The following is a 21,122-nucleotide window of genomic DNA, read 5'->3' on the forward strand; positions in this document are numbered from 1 at the left end:
AACCTTCCAATCAACCTAAGACCAAAACAATCTACGCACATTCCACCCCCATCTTGCATGAAAATGAACCCTACTTGTATGAGGACTAAATGTGTGGATCTCTTCTAATGGGAATTCAAAGTTAAATTTGAAATTTGGGCTTTAGCTTGTTATTAATTTTTAAAAAACATTGGAAATATGAACATATGTCTGATGCATTCCTTTCAAAATGTTAGTCCTGGGTCAAGTTTCTTCTTCTCTGACCACTTTAGAGCAACTTCATCTAGAAATTCCAGGATTAATAAAATTAAGTGTCTGTAATACCTTTTATAAAAACAGATTTATCCAGGCTAATATGTTTTGTTGCTATGATAACTCAGTTATCAACATTAAACATTTGTTCAGTTCATTTGTTTATCAGTGGCAGTTTGTTAGTAGTTATAAGTAGAATTCCATCTGCCAGTTAAACTAGATTGGAAATTAATGAGAAATTAGCAGCTCCCGGTTTTTTGGGGGGACAGGGGGAGGCGTCTCTCCTAATGAATATATGAAGTTAATTGCATATAAATGCATCTCCAGGAGCTGGTTGGGGGGCATCTCAGGTACGCTGCACACAAGTGTGCCAGTCAGGCGCAAACAGGCACACACTGTGATTATCTCAGTTTTCAAACCTGGAAGAGACAAGAACGTGTTGCTAAATGAGAGAGGCAGTATGTCATGCTCACTGAGATAAAAACAGAAGCTGCCAGACACTTTGGCTTTATTCTGCGAATTCTTTGCTTCGAAACTCTCCTCTTTTCTTCCGGCTGATTCTGCCTGCCGTTCTCATTCTCCCTCCTTCGCTCGCTGCTGTCGCGATCCCTCTCTCATTGTTCTCTCCCTCTTGCCCGTCTTTGATGCACATACGTTGTCACATTTCATTGACTCTCCCCTCTTCTCTGTTCTTACACTCACGCCTAGTGGTGCTTCAGCCAGAGCTCGCAGCCTCTCCGCCGAGTTTTAGTCATGTGTGAAGCTCAGTTTGATCGAGCGCTCCTTTTCTGCCTTTTCGCTCTCGCCAAAGATTAAAAGGTGGCGTCACATCGCTCCCCGGCTTTTTCCCGCAGGAGGGACTTAAAAGGGACAACAAAAACTAATCACTTTCAATAAGCGTTTTCTTGCGAAAAAGGGACTTGGCTGTGCGATTCGAGGCCGGTGCTAAGGATTGGGAAGGCTGGAGGATGCTTCATACTGCTAACAAGGGAAGGAAGCCTTCAACTGAGGCAGGTAAGAAGTGTCTGAATCCCAATGTTTTATGGAGTGCTCGCTCGGAGCGGCGGATTTCAGCCTTCGGTAACTGAGGCAGGCAACTGCAGCAAGAGGCAGCATCGGTGTGGTATCAGATTCCTTTTGTTTAACATGTAAAGTCTGTGCTGGAAATTGAATTAGAGATGGGGTTCTGAGAGCCCTGTATTCACAATGACTGCTTGTTCCCCCCCCCCCCCCCCCCTTTTCTCTGTGTATCAAAATAAATCAGAGAGCCAGCTTTTGTGAAAGCTGGACTTCGCTTAAGGTTAAATTCAGTGCTGAAATCTCAGTGTAAGAAAAGCTTTAGAGTCTTAGAACCCTCAGGGAGCTTGCATTCTGCAATTTGATTCCAACAGCTCAATTTAAAAAATGATTTACTTATTTACTATTTATTGTGCAAGGTAAAATCTAGCATTGAGTTTAGGTCTAGGTGAATATGGTTTGTTTGCCTGGCATTTTGTCGGATGAATAGCTATACCCTTTCAGACATACTGTAAAACCTATTTCGTGTTTATGTTTTGTAAATTGAGATTAAGTAGCATCCTGAATGAAATACGTGACTAAAACTCATAAAATGCATCTGTGTTTAGTAAAGCAATCACCAAATTAGAATAATGGATTTATGTCAGTTGTCAAATGGAGTTAACTCTGAAAGTGCTGTCCACAAGTGCACTTGGATTACAATAAAGGGCTTTCTGTTTAACAGTTATTGAGAGGAGCTAATTTATCAGGCAAAGCCTATGAACTTAAGTCTTGTGATAATATAAAATTCTATAGCCTAGAGGGTTTGTGGTTTTGGGAAACGTACCCTTTTATTCTCTATAAAAATACATTAAGGTTTTATAGGGATTCAAAAGGCAAAAATAATTTTAGTAAGTGCTTTTTATTCACAGCTGGAATATTTAACTATTGGGACGCCTGTTTCTGTTCATCCCCGGCTTTAGTGCCTTTTTCCTCTCCCTACATTTTACAGTTGCTCTCTGTATCAGCAAACTGACTCAAAATAGGAGGAAGGGATTCTGAGCAGCAGTGCTATTCTGAATTTCATTGTCACACTGAAGAGTGAGCAGGCAGTCAAGGAGAGTTAGACCATTATTAGGGCTCGGGAAGGAAGCAAATGCTGTTGTAGTGATCAGAGTTATTTGCAAAGTGGAGCACTTGCTGGCTGGCTGTGAGCAGAGCTGGGGGAAGCTAACTTGGTAAGCTGTCATCAACATCGATGGCTGGGCACAGTGTCGTGGTGCAGCCCTACAGATGGGCACCCTGCAGAGTGACATGGATGTGTTTGCCTGAGAACTTTGCTCCTGATGCAGGTCCCCCCAAGGCTGGGTGCTGCCTGCAGTGCCCCAGCAGGGCTGGGTGTGTGTGCGGGGCTGCCTGGGGCAGGCACCAGCTCAGGGCACTGAGCCCCCAGGGAAGCACAGCCTCCCCTGGGCAAGGGCACTTCAAGCCCTGCTCCTTCCTTCAGTGGTAGTTAATCGTGCACTTTCATCCTCATACAAAGGCACAGATTTTATTTTTTTTTAATTTTTTTTTTCCTGAAAGCTTGTAATCAGAACTTGCAAATGTTTCACTGTTTTTCTGTGCATATTTTTACTTCTTAACGATGGTTTCGCTGAACTTGTTTATTTTTCGGCATTGGAATTGCCACTCCAGCTCTGTTTCACCTTTCAAAATGTTTCTATATGTTCTTCCAAGTTCTTTTTATGCTTCAGTTCTGTTTAGGCACATGTTGGGTCAAACTGAAATTAGGAGTAACTTCTCTGACAAAAATAGAAGTTCTGGATGTAATGTGGTACTTTAAATGGTATTTTGTGACTTAAAGTATATCTGAGTATAAATAGGAGATGAATTCTGGTAGGAATTAGTCATGAAGATTTAGGTCCTTATGAAATGGCAGGAAAGTGGAAGGTTGAAGCTGAGCCACCTTGATCTGCTTGAGCCCAGAATGCAGGATCTGAATTGCAGAGCATTTATCTCTGCTTTTGGCATTTGCTAACTCTGCCCTACTCGATGTTAAATGGGTGATTAATAGAAATAGCAGCATTTTACTGATGTTCCAGTAGATGTTGCTGGAGAGCAAAGTTAAGATTACTTCATCTAGAGAAAGAAATGCAGTGAGATTACAAAAACCCAAGAAAAACCTGGTAGTTCCATAATATGAGATCAATAATTTTTACATCATTATTGTAGGTGCTATTCCATCTGAAAACCTGAAGAGACACGTGCTGATATGAGGCACATGCAGATACAACCATGTGTCTTTTCTAAAGGTTTTTAGTTTTTCCTTACCTCTTCAAATTTGATCACTGTTATTGACAATGTTGGATGTGTGTTTTCTTAAAGGAAGGGCTGAAAGAACATCCCTGAAAGTTAGGGGCGTTTTTGTTTTGTTTTTTGTTTTGTTTTAAATAAAGCCACGAAAAGCAGGTGTTTAATTATAAACTAAGATAATAAGATAAATAAATGCATGCCACCTCAAAATTTGAGTTCTAGTACAGTGAAGTTGCTTTCCTTTGAGAATAGCAAGACCTTACCACATCAACACAATAAAAGACAAAAAACCCCCTCTTAATTTGTAAGATATTTTATGTGTGCTTTTTTATCTATTAACAATTGTGAGTTAGCATCATCTTATGTGATTAAATTCTGAGAGAAGCCCTATGATGAGCCTCAGATCAATAAATTGTAAGCACCTAATGGCAAATGTGTGAATAGTAAACGGTGATGTTCTATGCTAAAACTACTGGTTTAATTAATCTGATAAAATGATAAAGCAGTCCCAAAGGAGTGGAGGATTTTAGTATACAGGCACTAACTGATGCAATTTCAGGCAACCACTGACCTCTATCTGTGGGAATATTTATTTTTGGAGATGATCATCAACAGTAACTGATTTCAAATTCAAAACACTAATGTGTGTTGTGTTTCTTTAATCCTAGCTTTTCATGTAAAGCAGGATAAATATGCAAAACTTAGGCTGGTCCTGCTAAAAATATGATCTTTCTGTGTGCAACTGGTTTGTACTTATTTGTACCTTAAATTAAAAAAGACAAGAATTGTTTGAAGACCTTTTAGACAAGATATCTCAGTTTTTAGAATTAAAATTACTGTGTTTGACTGAATTTTATAATACATAGGAGCATGCTTTTATTTTGCATTCTGCTTAATGTGTAAGAAAATTTCAACTTTGGCTTATAATTGGGAAAAAAATGCACATAGAAAAATGGGTGGCAGATCTCTTCAGTCACCTCATGTAATTAGCATTGTATGCTATTTACTTATTGTGGCTTAGATTTAGTATTTTTATGGGGTTTGCAGATGCATGTGCCAAAGTGTTTTTAATCTGAGCAGCTTTAGGTTGATTGGGGTTTTGTTGTTGTTGTTGATTGGGTTTGGGATTTTATTTCCAATATAGGTTTGCTATTGCTAATAGGGATTTCTTTAATTTATTGCTGAATTTGTGCCTGCACGCAACTGTGTACATGCTAAGGTAATTCCTTAACCTTCAGAAAACTGTCTGTGTACCTGGTATGCAGAGGAAGTGAAATCTTTCTGCATTTCATGAGTATAGTTTCGGAAATGTAACACTAAATGTATTTATTGAACGGGGAGTAGTTGTTGTTTTCCAACTTAGTAGTTCCCATTGTTTTAGTGGCCATTAGCTATGGCCATTAAATGTTGTGTCTCAGTTGGCCATGGCCGAAAGTTCATGAGCACTTTGACATTTCTAAAATTCTGTGTCATTCAGAAAAATAAGCCTGACTTTTTCCAGTGAGAACATCACCAGAATTATGTTCTCGTACCTTCCTCCCAGACTTGTCAATTCAATGAAATGGTACATAATTTAGTTTAAAAGATTGTAATATGTCACCAGTTTCTAAAGAGAATTCCCTGTTGAAAACATTGGCAAATTCAGTTTAAAGGCTTATGACACAATATAGCCCTAAGGAATAAACTTTTATCTTTGTATTTCTCAGTTCTCAAAGTCACGAGGAGAAAAGCAAGCATACTTGTATACTGGAATTTTCTTTAGGATATCACTCCTGAAAGCTCAGAATAGCTACACAGGGTCAGTAATTCTGGCCACAATTGAGTTCAGTGCCATATTTATCAGAAGCAGCAATAGTGCATTTCTAGCTTTGTCTCTGGATGCTTTTTATATATAAACAACATCAAAAATCTGAATCGGTGTATTTTAATTTAAGCCCATTTGAAATTTAAAAATACTTACCTAGTCTCACATTATTGGAACTGAGGAGGAATATATATCTAGGAATCTGCAGTAAGTTATTGACATATAAAGCTGGGATGTGCACACAGGAAAATGTACTGCAGATAGTAGTAATTTAATGACTTATTTGTGAGGCTGGCATCCATATCAGAGACTATGATAGTACCATTAAAATAGGTAAATAAAAATGTGGGAAAAAGTAATTTTAAAAACTAGAAATAGGATTTGGCAATGAAGTCATCTTAAAAATCTTCTACAGGAGGATATGGTTGTATATATTTTCCTCATTAATGATGCAGTAACTCAAAGTATGGGATGTAAGTTCTTTTAGCTGTATTGTGTAGAATATATTTAGCTAGCACAGTTCTTACTCTATGCATGCAATTTTTGAAGATACGGAGATCAGTTGCTATCTATAGCTTATATTGATTTAATAAAATTCAACCTGTAGCTCATAACTGATTCCAAATCAAATAAAATTTGGATTCTCTTATCACATGGAATATGATTCTAACATGGTAAAACACTGCATTAGAGGGCTTTATCCCCCTGCCCTCAAAAAGAAATAATTTTTAAAAAGCAAAAAAAGCTTTTTAGAGAGAGCTTTTTTAGAGCAGGACATTGGTTTTGGATTGTTCTCCTAAACTTAGCATTGTCTGTGGGATTTCAGGAATATAATCATATGAAAGTGTCTTATATGTGGGCCTTGTCTGTAAAACATTCTAAGTGTTAGAAAACCCAATATACATTTGCCAGGAATGTTGTTATGGACCTGAATACTGAGTATTTTCAGTAGGAGAATGTGCCTTTGAGTTTTCACCTGTTAATTCTGTATATATTTGTGCTAATGCCTCTTGTTGTATTTGACCACACAGTCCCACCAAGTAATGGCTCTTAACGGTGCCAGTTATTCTAACATTGTTAGGGAAGAACATAGTCTCTTCTGTTCCCCTCATTTCTCTTTGTTACTGGATTAGTGTCTATTTTGAATAGATTTTAGTTGACAAATTCAACTCCTTCAGTCCTTTCTGTTTGGTCTAAATGTCAAACCCAACACAGGCTTTTGTGGAGGATTTTTTTTTCCCCTGGCAGCACAATGGAGACGAGGAATCTGCTGCAAGATGTTGTCCTTTGGTGGGGCACCAAGGCTTCTACTGAGCTGGGAGAGACTGTCTCCTCTCCCCACACACACAGTAATACCTGTTTCTCAGTAATTCAGTGTGTCTGACCTGTAATACTCCCTCCCCAGCAGATATTAATGCTAAATGAAACCTGGTTTATCTCAGTATTTATGTTGATATTCATAGTTGTAGCCTAATTCTGTACATAACTGATAATGTGTGGTGTGTTTGTGTTGGAAGGACACAAAGAGAAGAGGGGAGAAAAAACAACAAGAGATTTTTGCAGGAAAGATAACATTTCTGAGAACGGTGTGGGATTAAAGTCAAAACTGTAACATCAGAGACTGAATGCAGATTTCTTTTAAAGTCAACCTATTGTACTATTGCTCTGGTGTGAGTGCATGGACATAAATAATGTATATGTGCTATACATATATACATGCAGTCTCTAGAGGTCAGTAGAATGTAAGGAATGGACAGATGTTCAGTTTTCTAATATGAGACTTTGAGATGCAGCGTATCAGTTGTTGCAACCTAGGAAAAGATGAATATGTTTCTAATGAAATTTGGAAGTGAAGTAATTAATCAGAGCTAACAAAGAGCTGAATGGAGGAGAATCGTGTCTGTCGTGTTGCGGAAATGAGTGTAAATTATTTGTTTTGGGCAAATTCCTGATAAATGCTCATTTGTGTTCTGAGAAACTTGACAGAGATCCAAAGCATGATTATTGTATTATAGCTCATTATATTGCATCTCCTTGCTACCTTTTTTGAGAGGATCTTGTAGAATGACTGCAATAAAATTTAAAATGGTGTTTTGAGACAGCATGTGTCAAATGCAAAGCAAATCAAGGCTCCAGTGTGGGCAATGTGTTTTCTCTTCCTGTTTACCCTGTTAGCCATGGCCAACCTCAAGAAATTATTGTTTCATTCTTGTTCACCACCTTCTAACATGAAATCTTCTGCATTAACTGATCACTTGTGGCTGAAGGTTCTGTTTTCCTTTTAAAAACTGTTTTCACACAATCACGGAATCATTTAGGTTGCAGAAGACCTCCAAGATCATTGAGTCCATCCTGTGACTGATGATCCCCGCTGTGACAGCCAGACCCGAGCACTGAGTGCCACACCCAGCTGTTTGCTGAGCACCTCCGGGCATGGGGATGCAGCACCTCCCTGGGCAGCCCCTTCCAGTGCCTGACCGCCCTTTTTGTGAACAAATTCTTCTTGATGTCCGACCTAAACCTGCCCTGGTGCAGCTTGAGACCATTTCTCCCTGTCCTGACGATGGTTCCCTGGGAGCAGAGCCTGCTCCTCCCCTGGCTGTCCCCTCCTGTCAGGGGTTGTTCAGAGCCAGAAGGTGCCCCTGAGCCTCCTTTTCTCCAGGATAAACCCCCCAGCTCCCTCACTTGTTTGACTCTCCAGACCCTTCTGCAGCTCCATTTCCTTGTCTGGACATGCTCCAGCAGTACATTATCCAGACTTGAAAGAAATCCTGACTCCAGAGTCAGGCTGAGTCATGATGACACATCTGTGTTGTATTGTAAACAATGGGGTTAGATTTAAGTGGAGTTAGATTTTAAATTGCTATATATATATAGATCAAGGTCCTTAGAAATTAATGGTTCATATGCTCTCCATTTCTCTCTCTAAAGAAGCTTTTTGGGTGGTATTTGACATCTTTCTTCTGTTCATGTTGTAGTTCTGCTTTGCCTTGTGAAATATTGATAGGACAATCCCTGTCATGGAATTAGTTAAATTGTCAATTCCCTTTTTACTTGCCTTCTGGTTATTTTTGTTAGTTTGCCTGGAAGCTATGCTTCAAAAATCTCTGTGATCTCCCCAGATATTCTGGAAGACATCTTTCTAAGTAGTTTACACAACTTGTTTTAATAGTGAGTTAAACAGAGTCAATTGTTGCAGGAATCACTCTGGTTTCCTTTTCTCACTGTTCTTTGAGTGTATTGAAAGCTTTCTATCAGAATTAGATGTGACAAAATGAAGTTGTGGAAGTGGATCTCAAACATCAGTGTATCTGCTTTTGCAGAAACAGGAAAACCACCAGCTCCATTTGTATTAAATTTATGCTTTTAACATAATATTGTGATGGTCATAAAATAGGTACTTGGGTTCATCATTAATACATTGGGATAAATAGTGAATATGCATTGATGTTAATGAAGTCTAATAGCTCTCCACATAAACAGCACGTGAAACTTTGAAGATCAGCCTGGTTCTGGTGTGTGAAGTTGCAATACCTGATTATATGAAAACATCACCTCTGTGGATGGTGAAGAATTGGCTTCCTCAATTTGAAATGATGGCAGGCCTTTGAGTTCAGTTAGTTTACAATGATATAGTTTATTTTGCTTTCCTGTTGTTTGTGTGATTAGGCGCGAAATAATTATAACAACAATGGTCCATATTTTTAGATACAATGGCTCTTACCTACCTGAGAACTATGTTAATGTTTGTGGGAACAAAACTGAGTTTCAGAATCATCACTTGTAAAAAACATGTGTTATCATTGGAGTTTTCTTTCCCTCTTTTAAGAAATGTAAGCAAAAGAATAGTGCAAAGGTGGGGATTAGATCCAGCAGCACTAATGGTGGATGTGTACCTTTGGTTTCAGGAAATGGAAGGAGTGGATTGTTCTTTATATCCCCCACATAAGGGAATGGGAAATGACTGGATACAGCAAAAACAGAGATAAGATGATTTTTTTTTGCCAAGGACATTTGCCTTTCAAAAATATATAAACCAATGGTTTTAAACAATAATAAACAGCAGGCAGAGTTAGTTTGTTTTGTTCTCTCTATGTTTCAAGGCATGCTACTAGAAAATGCTGGGTTCTTTTGAGTTTACAGCCTAGTAGGCAATCCAGTTGTAGGTAATCATAATATTAAAGAATTGTCTATGTAATTACCTGTGATTGTGGAGAACTTGATTTCATTACTCAGTTGGTCCCATAGTTCTTTGTTGAGTGTTTTATTTCTTTGCAAGAAGAGGTGTATGCTTAGAAAACAGGACAAAAGTTCTTGGCTTCTACAACAAACACCACAGAAGTCTGAATTATGTGCAAACTTGAGTAACCATGAGATTTGGATTTAGAGAAATATGAAATGACAGTAATAACCAGTATCACTGTAAAATTACAAATTATTTCAATTTAAGTGATTTCATTTTTCTGCACACATTTTTAAAGTCTGTCACCGTAAGCTGTTGACTTCATCTTGAATGCATTCTGCAGTCTTGACAGTTGAGGATTTGTTAATACTAAATCAGTAATTGTTGGCTTTGAAGAGGGATCCAGCATCTTCAGCAAGAGCTTATTAAACTGTAAAATATGGATTGCCTTTACCCTAATGGCCTCTGAATCCTATTACCATCCCATTAGAGAGTGTGGGATTTTAGTAATTCTGTTGTTGTTTTCGGTGGGCAGCAAGTACAATGGGGAAGGGCAGGGGTTAATGCAATTCATCTCCTGTAATAGTGTAACAGTGAGTCCTTTATCATTCCGTGGGAGGCTTTTCCTTCCTGCAGGGAGAGTGTCTGCAGCCAGAACCAGTCCCCCACGCCCAAAAAAACCCACCAAAACCCCTGAGGTTTCCTTCATTAGCACCACTTTGTAAACACAATAGAACTAAGCTGATAAATAAGTGCCAAGTAGGCTGTGGTCTAGGAGACTTCTCAAGTGCTATCGTTGTGCCAAGAGGTATATTGGAAAACCTCTTCAGACAAGATCATTATTTTTTAATTATTTAATTGCATCAATGCTGTAATATTCTGATGGGTTTCCAAATATATGAATGCACCTTATTCCTTTCCCCATAAATGCAGTGTGAAAAGTGTAAACCAAATGTAAAGCAAATAAGGAGAAAACAAGTAGTAGGGTAAGAGTGAAACTTTTGTACATAAAATAATGGTTGCTTATTTTGATCTGTGTAACCTACCTCAAATGATAGTAAGTCTTACTAGGGGAATAATTTCTTTAAAGTTTTCACTAGAAAGGAATGTGAAGCATTAGCAGTTATTAAGAGGGAGTAGAAGTCATGTGCAGGGGGTTTTTCTGCCTTCAGTTGTGCATGAGGCCAATATGTAAATTTTTTGCAGTACCTGATATGATTTTCTTTTCCCCCAACTGTTTTATGGAGATGGATTTGACAGCTAAATTCCAAATGCTAGAGGCAACTTGCTTCTGATTTCACAACAGGATCAAGAAAGGGATGATTTCAAACAGATATTGCAAGATCAGCTGAGAGGGACCTGTCAGGGTAACTTTTCTGATAAACAATATCTGATGCACTGATGTGCATACCCTGTTGAGCTGGGTTTAGTTTTTTTCATGAGATGCTTCCAGCTAATAATTTTCTTTTTAAATAGAGATAAAATGGGTTGTTAGGGCAGTTACTTTACCATTATTTATTAGAGAAATTAGAAGGTATTTGTATGGATTGGAGTCTTCATAACTAGTTTTTCTTTGTTTACTCCAGTGTTTGTATTTGGTTCAACTGTTGTGTTACCCATAAATACAACAGCTTTATTATGAATAACCAGGCTCTTGTGTGCAAACAGTGAGAAGGGCCAGAGCAGAATCTGATAGAAGAGAGATGGGTGACTACTGTTTAAAGTATAATCAGTAAAGGTCATGTGAGCAGCCTTTTATGTCCTACTTGTATTTATTTGTGCCTTTTGCATGTTTGGCAACAGAGCCCAAGAAAACAAAAGAGATGCATCTTGATGGAGGCAAGATCTTTGAGATCAGGGGCTCTATAAAAACTGATCAACTCATCTTTGCAGCCTTCCCTCATTGTTTGTGGGCCCTTGCAGTTGTTGCACACACACACTTCCTCCTCTGTGGCCAGATCTGTTTTCTGACACTGGTAATGCTGGGTCTTGGAGAGAATTGAGTGATTACCTCCTGGTCTTTCTGCATTCATTCCTTCCCAAAATGGAGCATCACAATTGCTCCCCCTTCCCATGAGGGCTGGAAAGAGAGAGCCTGGATTCATCTGCTGTGGGCGTTGCACATCGATAATCTGTTCTCTTCAACTCTAAAATCAGGGACCAGCAACCCAGTTTCTTTCCTGGGGAATAGATAGGTTCTATTTTACAGGCAGTGAAATTTAAAAGGCTGGCAGTATGCTGTACAAGTAGGTCAGTGTTATAGCTGGAACCCAGTCAACTGATTTGTCAGAAAGCTATTTTCCCTCCTGAAAGCACCCTCTTCTTGACCCTGCATTGGGTAGAGTCCATGTAGGTCAGTCTAGTTCTGCTAAGTGCTAAACAAGTCTGTGGGAAGGTATGATCTGCTTCCTGGAGTTAATAATCTAATTATAGTCTACTTACAGAAAGCTGTAGTATCTAAATATTTTAAGGGTTTTCTTCTTGCTTATGAGCAAACTTAAGCAAGATTCTGCTAGAAGAAATGTGCTTACTTTAGAAAACAGCTTTGTTCTACAAAATCTTGGAATGAATCTTTGTTCTAATCAGTAGGACCTAGGTGATAACAATAAAATGATTGAAGATATATTGCATTTTTTTATTTTGGTTTTGTTTTCATTTCAGAAAGGCTAAAGCCTTTCAGAGCATAGTAAACCAAAAAATCACAAAGTAGCTGTACTGATAAAGATCCCAATTAATTTGCAGACTCTGATGTATAAAAATAGAGGGGATCAATAAACAAGGTTTTACAATAAAGGTGTTCTAAAAATAATCATTGTAATCACAAAATGGTAACCAAGGGCAGTGTTGCAGTACTTCTGCTCACACTTTGGTGTAGATGAGGGAAATGTGCATCATGACCAGCAGAGGAGTGGCAGAGTTTGCCTTGTGCAGGTGCAGTGTGTGCTGGAGTGAACCAGGACCATCTGAAAAGCTCATTTTTTCAGGGATGTGATGTCCAGTAGAGCCATGAATGATCTCACTGCTGTTGCCTTCAGCCTTGCTCCGTTTGGTTAATGCTGTTCTGTGTGTCCAGCAGGGTGGTGCAGCCTCTCTGATCACTGGAGATGTGTCAGTACAAGTGTGTGGTGTGCTTCCCATACAGCCAAGTTTTAATTTGAAACCCTGATTTGATGTTGGATTATGTTTTGTAGTGCTACAGTTTGTTAGGAATATAGTTAGTAGAAGACCTTTTTCACAGGAGGCCTCTCATTGCAGCTTTTGTTTCAAACCTACACTGTTATATTTTGTTTATATGTTTTGAATTGCTGACTTAGAATGCATTGTATACTGGGAAGTGCTGGTGTGGATTTGTGGTGTTTGGGGGGTTGTTTTTCAAGTACAAGCTTTAAGTATGTTGTGATTAAACTAAAACTATATATAGGAACCAAACTTTAAGACAATTAAGTTTGTTTTAGTTGGCTTTTTGCATCTGAAAGCTGAGCTTGTACTCTAAGTACTAAAATTAATCTGCCATCAAAATCATATTGTCTAAACATTTGACATATGCCAGAGAGGTGGAGAGGGGAAATAACAAACAAACAAAACATTTGTGCCAAAGAGCTGCTTTTTAAATTAGCAAACAACATTGATGTCTCATCCCAAATAAGAGAGCAGAATCTAATAAAGCATATGCAGTATTTTCATTTTAATCTGTCAAGTAAAACTGGGGAAACACTCAGCAAAGGTGGAAGTAACCAAACAGAGAGGTTAAGAATTGCTTTGTCAGGAATGAAATAAATTTGATGCAGGTTTAGTGGTCAGTTGTTAAACCCTGGACTAACAACTTAAATGAAAGGTTGCAATCTAGTTTCTGTAATGTAATGAAAGAGTGTACTTGACTATTGAAGATCATTGATCTAATTAGTAATTGTTCTTTTGAATTGAAATTTGTTTCTCTCTGGGCTCAGTAACATTTTATTTACTTCAAATTGGCTCAAAAGGAAGATGGAAATCCAAACAAGTAGGCTGGTCCTTTCGAACCCCCCGAAAAAATCTGATTGCTGGAAGGACCTTTCTGCAGCTGATGTGATTTTTCTGTTTACTTCTGTTACTGAACAGTTCTTTGTTTCAGTGACAGAACAAAAGTCTTTCCATGGTTTCAGTTGGATGGGTTTGAAGGAAGGATGGAGGCCCAAAATGCCTGACTGCAGTGGGCAGTGCAGGGACACTGCTGTCCCCAGGTGTGTTTCAGGAGATGCCCTGTGCTCTTCTGGGTCTACTTGGCTGTGACATTTTGGCTGCAATGCACATGGAGGCTGAGCAGGATGATCTGTTGCTGTTTGGATCACAGGCTTGCTCTTGGTCACATTGGAGATAACTTCCTTCCAAGAACTAATTTGGCAAGGGTAGAGCCTTGTTATGCAAAGGCTGGGAACATGAAAGGTTGAGCTTATTATCTAAGAAACCCCCTGCAAATTAATTCTTGCTTTCAATTTTTTTATCCTGGCATACCACATGGGGGAAAAGCCAATAAGCTAATTGAGTCAGGATTATCTTTGTTCTAGCTGTAAGCCAGCAGAAATGTCTGTTATTTTTCTGAAAAGGTCTGCTAAGGTAACAGGAGGCCCAGGATTGAAAGGTGTCATCCTGCTCCTGCCTCCCTCCCCTGCTGTTTCAAACAGCAGGAGCTGCAGGTTTCACATTGATCAGTTGAAAAGTCCAACCTGAGAAGTTTGAGAGATCTTTTCCCAGGGATATCTATTTGAAATTGAGGTTTTGAAGGCAGAAGAATCATCTGCCCACCTACAATTCTATTAATAAAAAAGAAATGGTGATTAGTTCTTGAGATTTTTTGTGTGTTGGTGACCAGCTAACAATCTTTTCACAGAAATGTGCAAATTGGAGTTGTTCTGAGCTCAGGTTGACTGACCAGTGGGATTGGACCTTTCAGGTAGTTTGGCAAAGGACAGCAATATCTGTTCTTGTTTGTCCATGTCAGACTCAAACTGATTTTATACAGGATATCTCTTTTCTGATTTATAAGAGTTTTAGCACTGTTTACCAGCCATAGTTACCCAAGTTTAACTTGTTTGATTTCTTGCTTAGAATTTCTCATTAGCTTGTGTAAGCATGAAGCCTTTCTGGCCTCAGAGTGGAATTTTCATTATTTTTGTATCATTCATGATACTCTGAATTCATTCAGGGTTGTGTAATGCAATATCCTCTTTGCCAAGTAGAAGTGCTTCCTATGCAATCTCAGCATTGTGTTCCAAACCCAGGCTCAGCTGCAGGTTTTGTACAATGTGTTTGCAATACCTGTATATTAAACTAGAGCTCTCCAGATATCAATAATTCTGTGTGGTGGCACATGTAGGGTGTTTTAATATTTATTCCTTCGCTGCCTTCTGATGGGAAAAAAAAACCCTTTCAACTACATTAACACAAAGCCTGTGTGCATCAGTTGCTCTGCTTTTTAATGAAAACATTGAGTTGAATTTGTGAATGAATTTGTATTCTGGTAACTCTGGCATTTGAGAGACAAAAGTGACACTGACTGCAGCAAATTTTCTGATTCAGAGAGAAGGTTTGACTGTTCTAGATGCTTCTGCCTGTGTGAAAGCCAGACATTGCATAGACTTTTATGAAATGCCAACATTCTGACCATCAGAAAGTGGAAGAGTCACTGTTGGCTTCCCCACTATAATCTTTCTACTTTGAAAAGGGAAAGTGTATCTTCAGTACAAATACTGCTGTTCCTAATACATAATTGTAAAGCAACGTTCTAATATGTTCCTTTTACTTGCTCAACAAAGTTGTGAGCATGAGTCTATATTAAACACTTACAAAATCCCTCTGGATGTATATGGAAAAAGTGATACAAAGAAATTAGAAACCAGATTTAAAAAATGAGAATTTGGGGAATTGGCAATTCCTTTTCAGTCTGAAGCCTGCTGATTCAGAGTGATCATTCTGATCAGCACTATATGGAGTTAAATCCCTGTCTGGATGTTTGCATTTTCATTCTTCACTGCAATTTTGAATGCACCTTTCAACTAGTAGAGACTTAATTTGTTCTTCTGTGTGTGTGGGCATTGGGATGATACATAGTCTTATTTTCCTGCTGTCCCATTTGCTGACTGTAAAAGAATGGAATGTACCAGTGACTGGTTTGATACCAGGAGAAGGGAAAGCTGCAGTTCTACTGTCACTGCAGTAAATTGGGAGGGAAGATGCTCTTTGTGCAGCAGAGCTGTGTTCTGGTAGATGTTGGCATTGTTGGCTGTGTGGGACCTTGCCTCCAGGGAATGCTCCTGTGCTGCCCTGGCTTTGTCCCCAAGTCCAGGTTCAAAGTTGGAGCAGTGGTCAAGTCAGTGCTGTACCTTTGTACTGCTGCCAGTTTTTGTGTGATGTGTCGTGTATTAGCTTACAGATAGAATCCTGATAAAAGTGATGTCCCTTGTCTCTGTGACACAGTTCAGGGAAAGGGAAAAGAAATAGGGAAAAAGCAAACAAACACCCAACACAGGCATTGTTCTGCTGTGCAGCACAACTGTGGATTTTGGCATGTTGTGGTTGTAGGGAAAATCTTCATCTCATGCCTGAAATTAAGATCTAAAGGGATCTTTTTGCTCAGACTTGGTTTTCATGTGGCTTGTTTTTCATATCCCAATCCATTGACAACACTTGCCCATGCATCCAGCAAACTCTAGGACGTTGCTTTTTTGTGTGAGTAAAGTGGATTTCACCTTGAAATAATAAACACATTAGGAATTGTTTGTCTATTTAGGAAAATGTATGCTTCTAGGGTTTTAGCAGTTTTGTTCAAGGTCTTTAACATCAAATTAGCAAAAATAAAAGGTATATTAAAATCATTAGAGAGAGTGAGTTCCTGCTTTTACGTGAGCTCAATTTTCTCCTGTGCTAAGTCTCCTGAGATCTGTAGACACTCAGTGCCAAGATAACATTGGCACCATTTTCTTATTGCCATGGTGATCTTCAGCTCTGCTGAATACTCAAGGGAGACTATGGTATTTTAAAGCAAGTAGAATTTTGGTAATTAAAAAGGCTGGAAGGAAGGGTCTTTCTAAATTTTGCCAGCCTGGGTAAATAAGGATAATGAATTATGTCTGAATAGGGAAGTTATTAGTCTGCTTTTCTTGATTAGTACAGACTGTTAGCCAACTAGAAAGGCTCTGAGGGTCAGAGTGGGGCAGGTGGGGTCTCCAGGGTCCATCATGGTCAGGGTCTGAGCTGAGATGCTGAGCAAGGCTGCCCTTGGTGGGAGCAGGGCAGGCAGAGCAGAGCCCTGCTCTTGTCTGCACTGGGATTTAAGGGCACCAACACATTCCAGAAGATTTCCAAATTAATGCTCTTGCTCTGAAGCTGGCCTCCTGCTTTGTAGGCTGTTTTATTAAATGCCAGTTTTACACTTTACTGATGGCAGTGGATTTTTCAGGCTCTCCATCATTTCTCTGTCGTGGCCCAGTTTTCATTTCTCTCAGGCTACAGCATGAGTCAGCATTTGGGATTGTTTTATGATACTCTGATATTCCCTCCACTTTTTTTTTTCCCTTTTTCTTTTATGACCCTTTCAAGCTCAGCAGTCAGTGCACACAGGGAGTGTAAAGCATGCAGACAGGAAGGATGGTGAGATAACTGATCTGTTGGGGTCAAAAAAAAAAGTTACAAAAACTCTGTACTAGCACAATTTCAACCCTTTCTTTCAGGCCAAATTTAGCCTTCAGCCATAGTAATTGTTTTTGCAAAGCTGTGTATAATCTTGAAAAAAGACAATACAATTTGTCTTTTGCAAAATATACTTTTAGCAAGCAAATAGGCATTTAAAATGAAACTTAATTTTTTGTGTTAAATGTGAATTGTTTGTGGCTTATTGTGTCAATTCTTTTTAACTCACTCCATCATATGCTTTTACCCACTGTTATCTCTTAGTACTGCTTGTGATTTGGGGCAGGGGGCATTCTTCAATACTTTTTTCATAATGTATGATATTTGTTACATTGCAAAGTAGAAAAAGCAAGCTGGATTCTCCTTCAGTGCCCAGTTTAGTCATGGCACACCTGAAAGCTGCCATTGCTCTTACTAAGTGTTAAGAGAGATTCCAGTCCATTCTAGGTGTTAAAAACCAATGTCCTTATCAAGCCAGATTTTAAGGTTTGCTGAAGCAAGCTGCCCAGATGACTTTAGACATGCATACATGTGCTTCTTGCAAAACAGAATCAGTGTGCAGTTCCATCTTGATACTGTGAGATTGTGAAGAAAACTTATATTCAAGATTTGGGATTAAACGGGAAATTGGTATTTGGTATCCAAAGTGTGCATGCATATTTACAGTTTCTCTTATTTGGATGTGTTCTCAAAAATATCTATATCCAGGGGACAGACTCTTAGTTCCTTCAGTGGTCTCCAGGCTGGAGCTCTGGAACAGCATTGCTAAGGTGGCAGCAAAGGTTTGGCAGCTTTGCCCAAGCTCCAGCACAGGCAGCTAATGAAAAAAACCAAAAATTATTGATGCTCTGGGGGCAGAAAACAGCAGGTGCTGTGCATGTGTGCAGGCACCCACTCTGGGTATACAGGCACCCACCCTGATCCCCCCAGCTCATCTGGGACCTCGGGGGCTGCTGCAGCCCCTGCCCACCCTGTGCCAAGGTGGGAGCAGCACAGGTCACTGCTGGAGAGGCAGCTGGGTTTGGGCAGCTCTGTGTCAGTTCCTGAGCACACAGAGCAACTCTCCCCAAATGGTTCAGGCTCTAATTAGTGGGCACAGAGCCCTGCCAAGAAATGTATTGCTGGCAGAGCTCCACTTCCCTGAGTGGGTCGGGATTTTGCTGATTTTTATTGCTGTACTCTATATGTGATTGATTTTGTTCAATTGAATGTAATCCCCTGGTCTGTTTGTTTTGTCATATCAGCATCTGTAAACTTAATCTTTGCTGGGGTAATCTTTACATGGTTTTTTGGTTTTGTTGTTTTTTTTAGTGGGATTTCAGTTTTTTGGTGGGCTTATGTATTTTCAAATATTATAATGGAAGCATCCATTTAGGTACATTAGAAGCTTACCAGCTTTTTTACTTATTTGGATTTGGTTTTTTATTTAAAGACCATAGTCTAACTATGCTCTAAATTTACCTTCTTTTAAAAAGTATAAACCTATTACTTGCCTGGCTCTGAGCAAGGATTACAGGAAATAAACAAGCCTAAGTCTCTATCTAGTTATTTTTAGCTTAACTATACTACTTTTCTTCTTATTTCAGTTCAAGATGAGATGAGAACTGCAAATAGCCTGAATTAGTCTGTAGCATTTATATCTTGTTAAGTTTCCTGCTTTGGAAAATATGCAGGAAAATGATTATACGTGGTATTCATCTAGAGGCTGATGAGTTTGTTATAATTATGAAGGTAGATGTAATGAGATGAAAACATCTTTCTTTAGGCTCTCTGAGGAATTCCTTCTCTCCATATTGCTGTTGGGTTAACTGTTTTCTAACCAAAGTGTTCCTCAGCATTCACTTCTCACGTTTTGGGGTTTCCTCAGTTCCTGCTTAGGAAATTGATTGATTGGCAGCTCTGCCTTTAGCATTTATGGGTGATAACTAATTAAATTCTACATGCACCTGAGTGGATAATAAAGACCCCTTTGCATCTCATTTATTAACACAAATCTCCAGTGTAATTATCATTTTACCATTATTTAGCATGCTTAATAACTCTTTGTTGAGTAATTTTCTAGTTCCTTCCAAAAGACACCAAGATGTAAGTGTATCTAAAATCTTGTACAAAGTTTGAGGTTTGGTTTATGCTTCCTTTTATCTTTTGGAGAAAAAAAAAAGGTTTTTTTCAGCTCAATGTTTTTCAAATAACTTGATAATTCCTAAACTGTGTTCAAATATCTGATAGGAATCATGAAGCACTTAGGTGAGGAGACTGGAAGATGTGTGTGGATTCAGTTTATTGTTTCCTTTAGAGGGAATAGTGTCAGCAAGGAACTAATGAGAATGGGACTATGAATATTTACTGTTTGAGGAGTGCTGAGTTTGCTTAATATCACTGTCAGAGCAGATTAGAAATTGCTCTTTTTGTTTTGTTTGTTTTGATCATGACAATTCTTGTTTGTGTGGTGGTAATTTATTTTTTCAAGGCTGTGTCCAAAGTCCTCTTTTCCCCAAAGGATTCTACCTGAATGTTTTTTCCATATGCTTTTATTTATGTGTTAGTAAAGTGCCTGTGTGTATTTACATGCAAATGTCCAAATATAATCTGGGCAAATTCTTATGTTTGAGAACTGATTATGATACCCATGTTTTCATGTAAGGAGAGCTCTGGACAAATTAAACTGAGATTGGCAAAAATTTTCCTTCAGTAATTGATAAACTTGAAGCATTTTTATAATATGATTTGTCTGTATGTGTATATATTTCTAGAAATGCCCGTTGTTACTGTAACTTCACAAAGGTTTAGTTGACTTTTATGTGGCAATACCAATTTCTAAGGAATGCAGGGGCTGGGGGTATCTTTCTGTTATTCTTCATTTGTACTGTACCTGTAGAAGTGGCAATTTTCAGGGAGCCATGCACTGAATATTTTGGTGTCAACTTTTATAACAGCAGATAATTGTAGTTTATTCACATATATACTTCCACATCTCTTGTAAGGTGGAGGTATTAAAGATTTCAACATAAGAAACTGCACAAATTCTTTCTTTGCAAGAAGCTGTCTTTTCCCTTAACTATAATCCCAGACTCTGCTTTCAGTTTTCTAAAGCGTCACATAAATTTGACCTAAAATAGAATTTTTTAGCTATTTAGATAGATTTTTTTTTAATATTTATATGTGTTGATATTTAGTCATTATTCACCTTTCATGCTCATAGTAATGCCCAGCCATGTTTTCCACCAAACACAGACCTTCTGGCACAGAAGCCATGTCTACATTCTTGACAGCAAGTCGAGATCACCACCTGATCCAAATGTTTATTAAATAAACTGTCAGAAGGAAAGCAGATATTTGAAGAGAGACTAGTCAGATGTCTTGGTGGGTTTTTAACATGCTCTATATGAGACAGCCATACTTGGTCTGGACCAATTTCTAACTAAAGATAAACTAAAATCTTTTGGTGGCCAATTTAAATATAAGAGTTCACAGTTTACCTTATAACTAAAGATATAAACCATGTCTACCTTTCTTCGTTTCTTGATTTTCCCACATCTGTTTTCCTTAATCCTTGAGTCTCCCTTGATGTGATGTGATGGTATGCTATAGAAAAAGGCAGAGGGCAGTTCTGCAGTGACTAAAGCAGTAAAAGTGAATTTGCTTTCCAGCCATAGAGTCAATGTCCACTCAGGCTGGGGGCAGAGCATTTACTGTGGGACAATGTCCACTCAGGCTGGGGGCAGAGCATTTACAGTGGGACAATGTCCACTCAGGCTGGGGGCAGAGCATTTACAGTGGGACAATGTCCACTCAGGCTGGGGGCAGAGCATTTACAGTGGGACAATGTCCACTCAGGCTGGGGGCAGAGCATTTACAGTGGGACAATATCCACTCAGGCTGGGGGCAGAGCATTTACCGTGGGACAATGTCCACTCAGGCTGGGGGCAG

At 38.8% G+C, this 21,122-nt stretch overlaps 1 protein-coding gene across 17 annotated transcripts in view; it reads left to right on the forward strand.

The window, feature by feature from the left end:
* Window positions 1–21,122, forward strand: part of TENM2 (teneurin transmembrane protein 2) — an 884,487-nt gene that overhangs the window by 546,193 nt on the left and 317,172 nt on the right. Inside the window, exon 1 of one of the 17 annotated variants that reach the window (XM_077186478.1) lies at window positions 649–1,245. The exons of 15 other annotated variants lie outside the window; for them this stretch is intronic. In XM_077186478.1, coding sequence (XP_077042593.1) covers window positions 1,200–1,245 — 46 coding nt within the window. In that variant the 5' untranslated portion in view covers window positions 649–1,199. Of the gene's footprint in view, window positions 1–648; window positions 1,246–21,122 lie in introns of those variants that run through there. One more of the 17 variants, XM_077186479.1, reaches the window with a different exon arrangement.

Source organism: Agelaius phoeniceus, chromosome 15 (assembly GCF_051311805.1).
Source record: "Agelaius phoeniceus isolate bAgePho1 chromosome 15, bAgePho1.hap1, whole genome shotgun sequence".
Lineage (NCBI taxonomy): Eukaryota > Metazoa > Chordata > Aves > Passeriformes > Icteridae > Agelaius > Agelaius phoeniceus.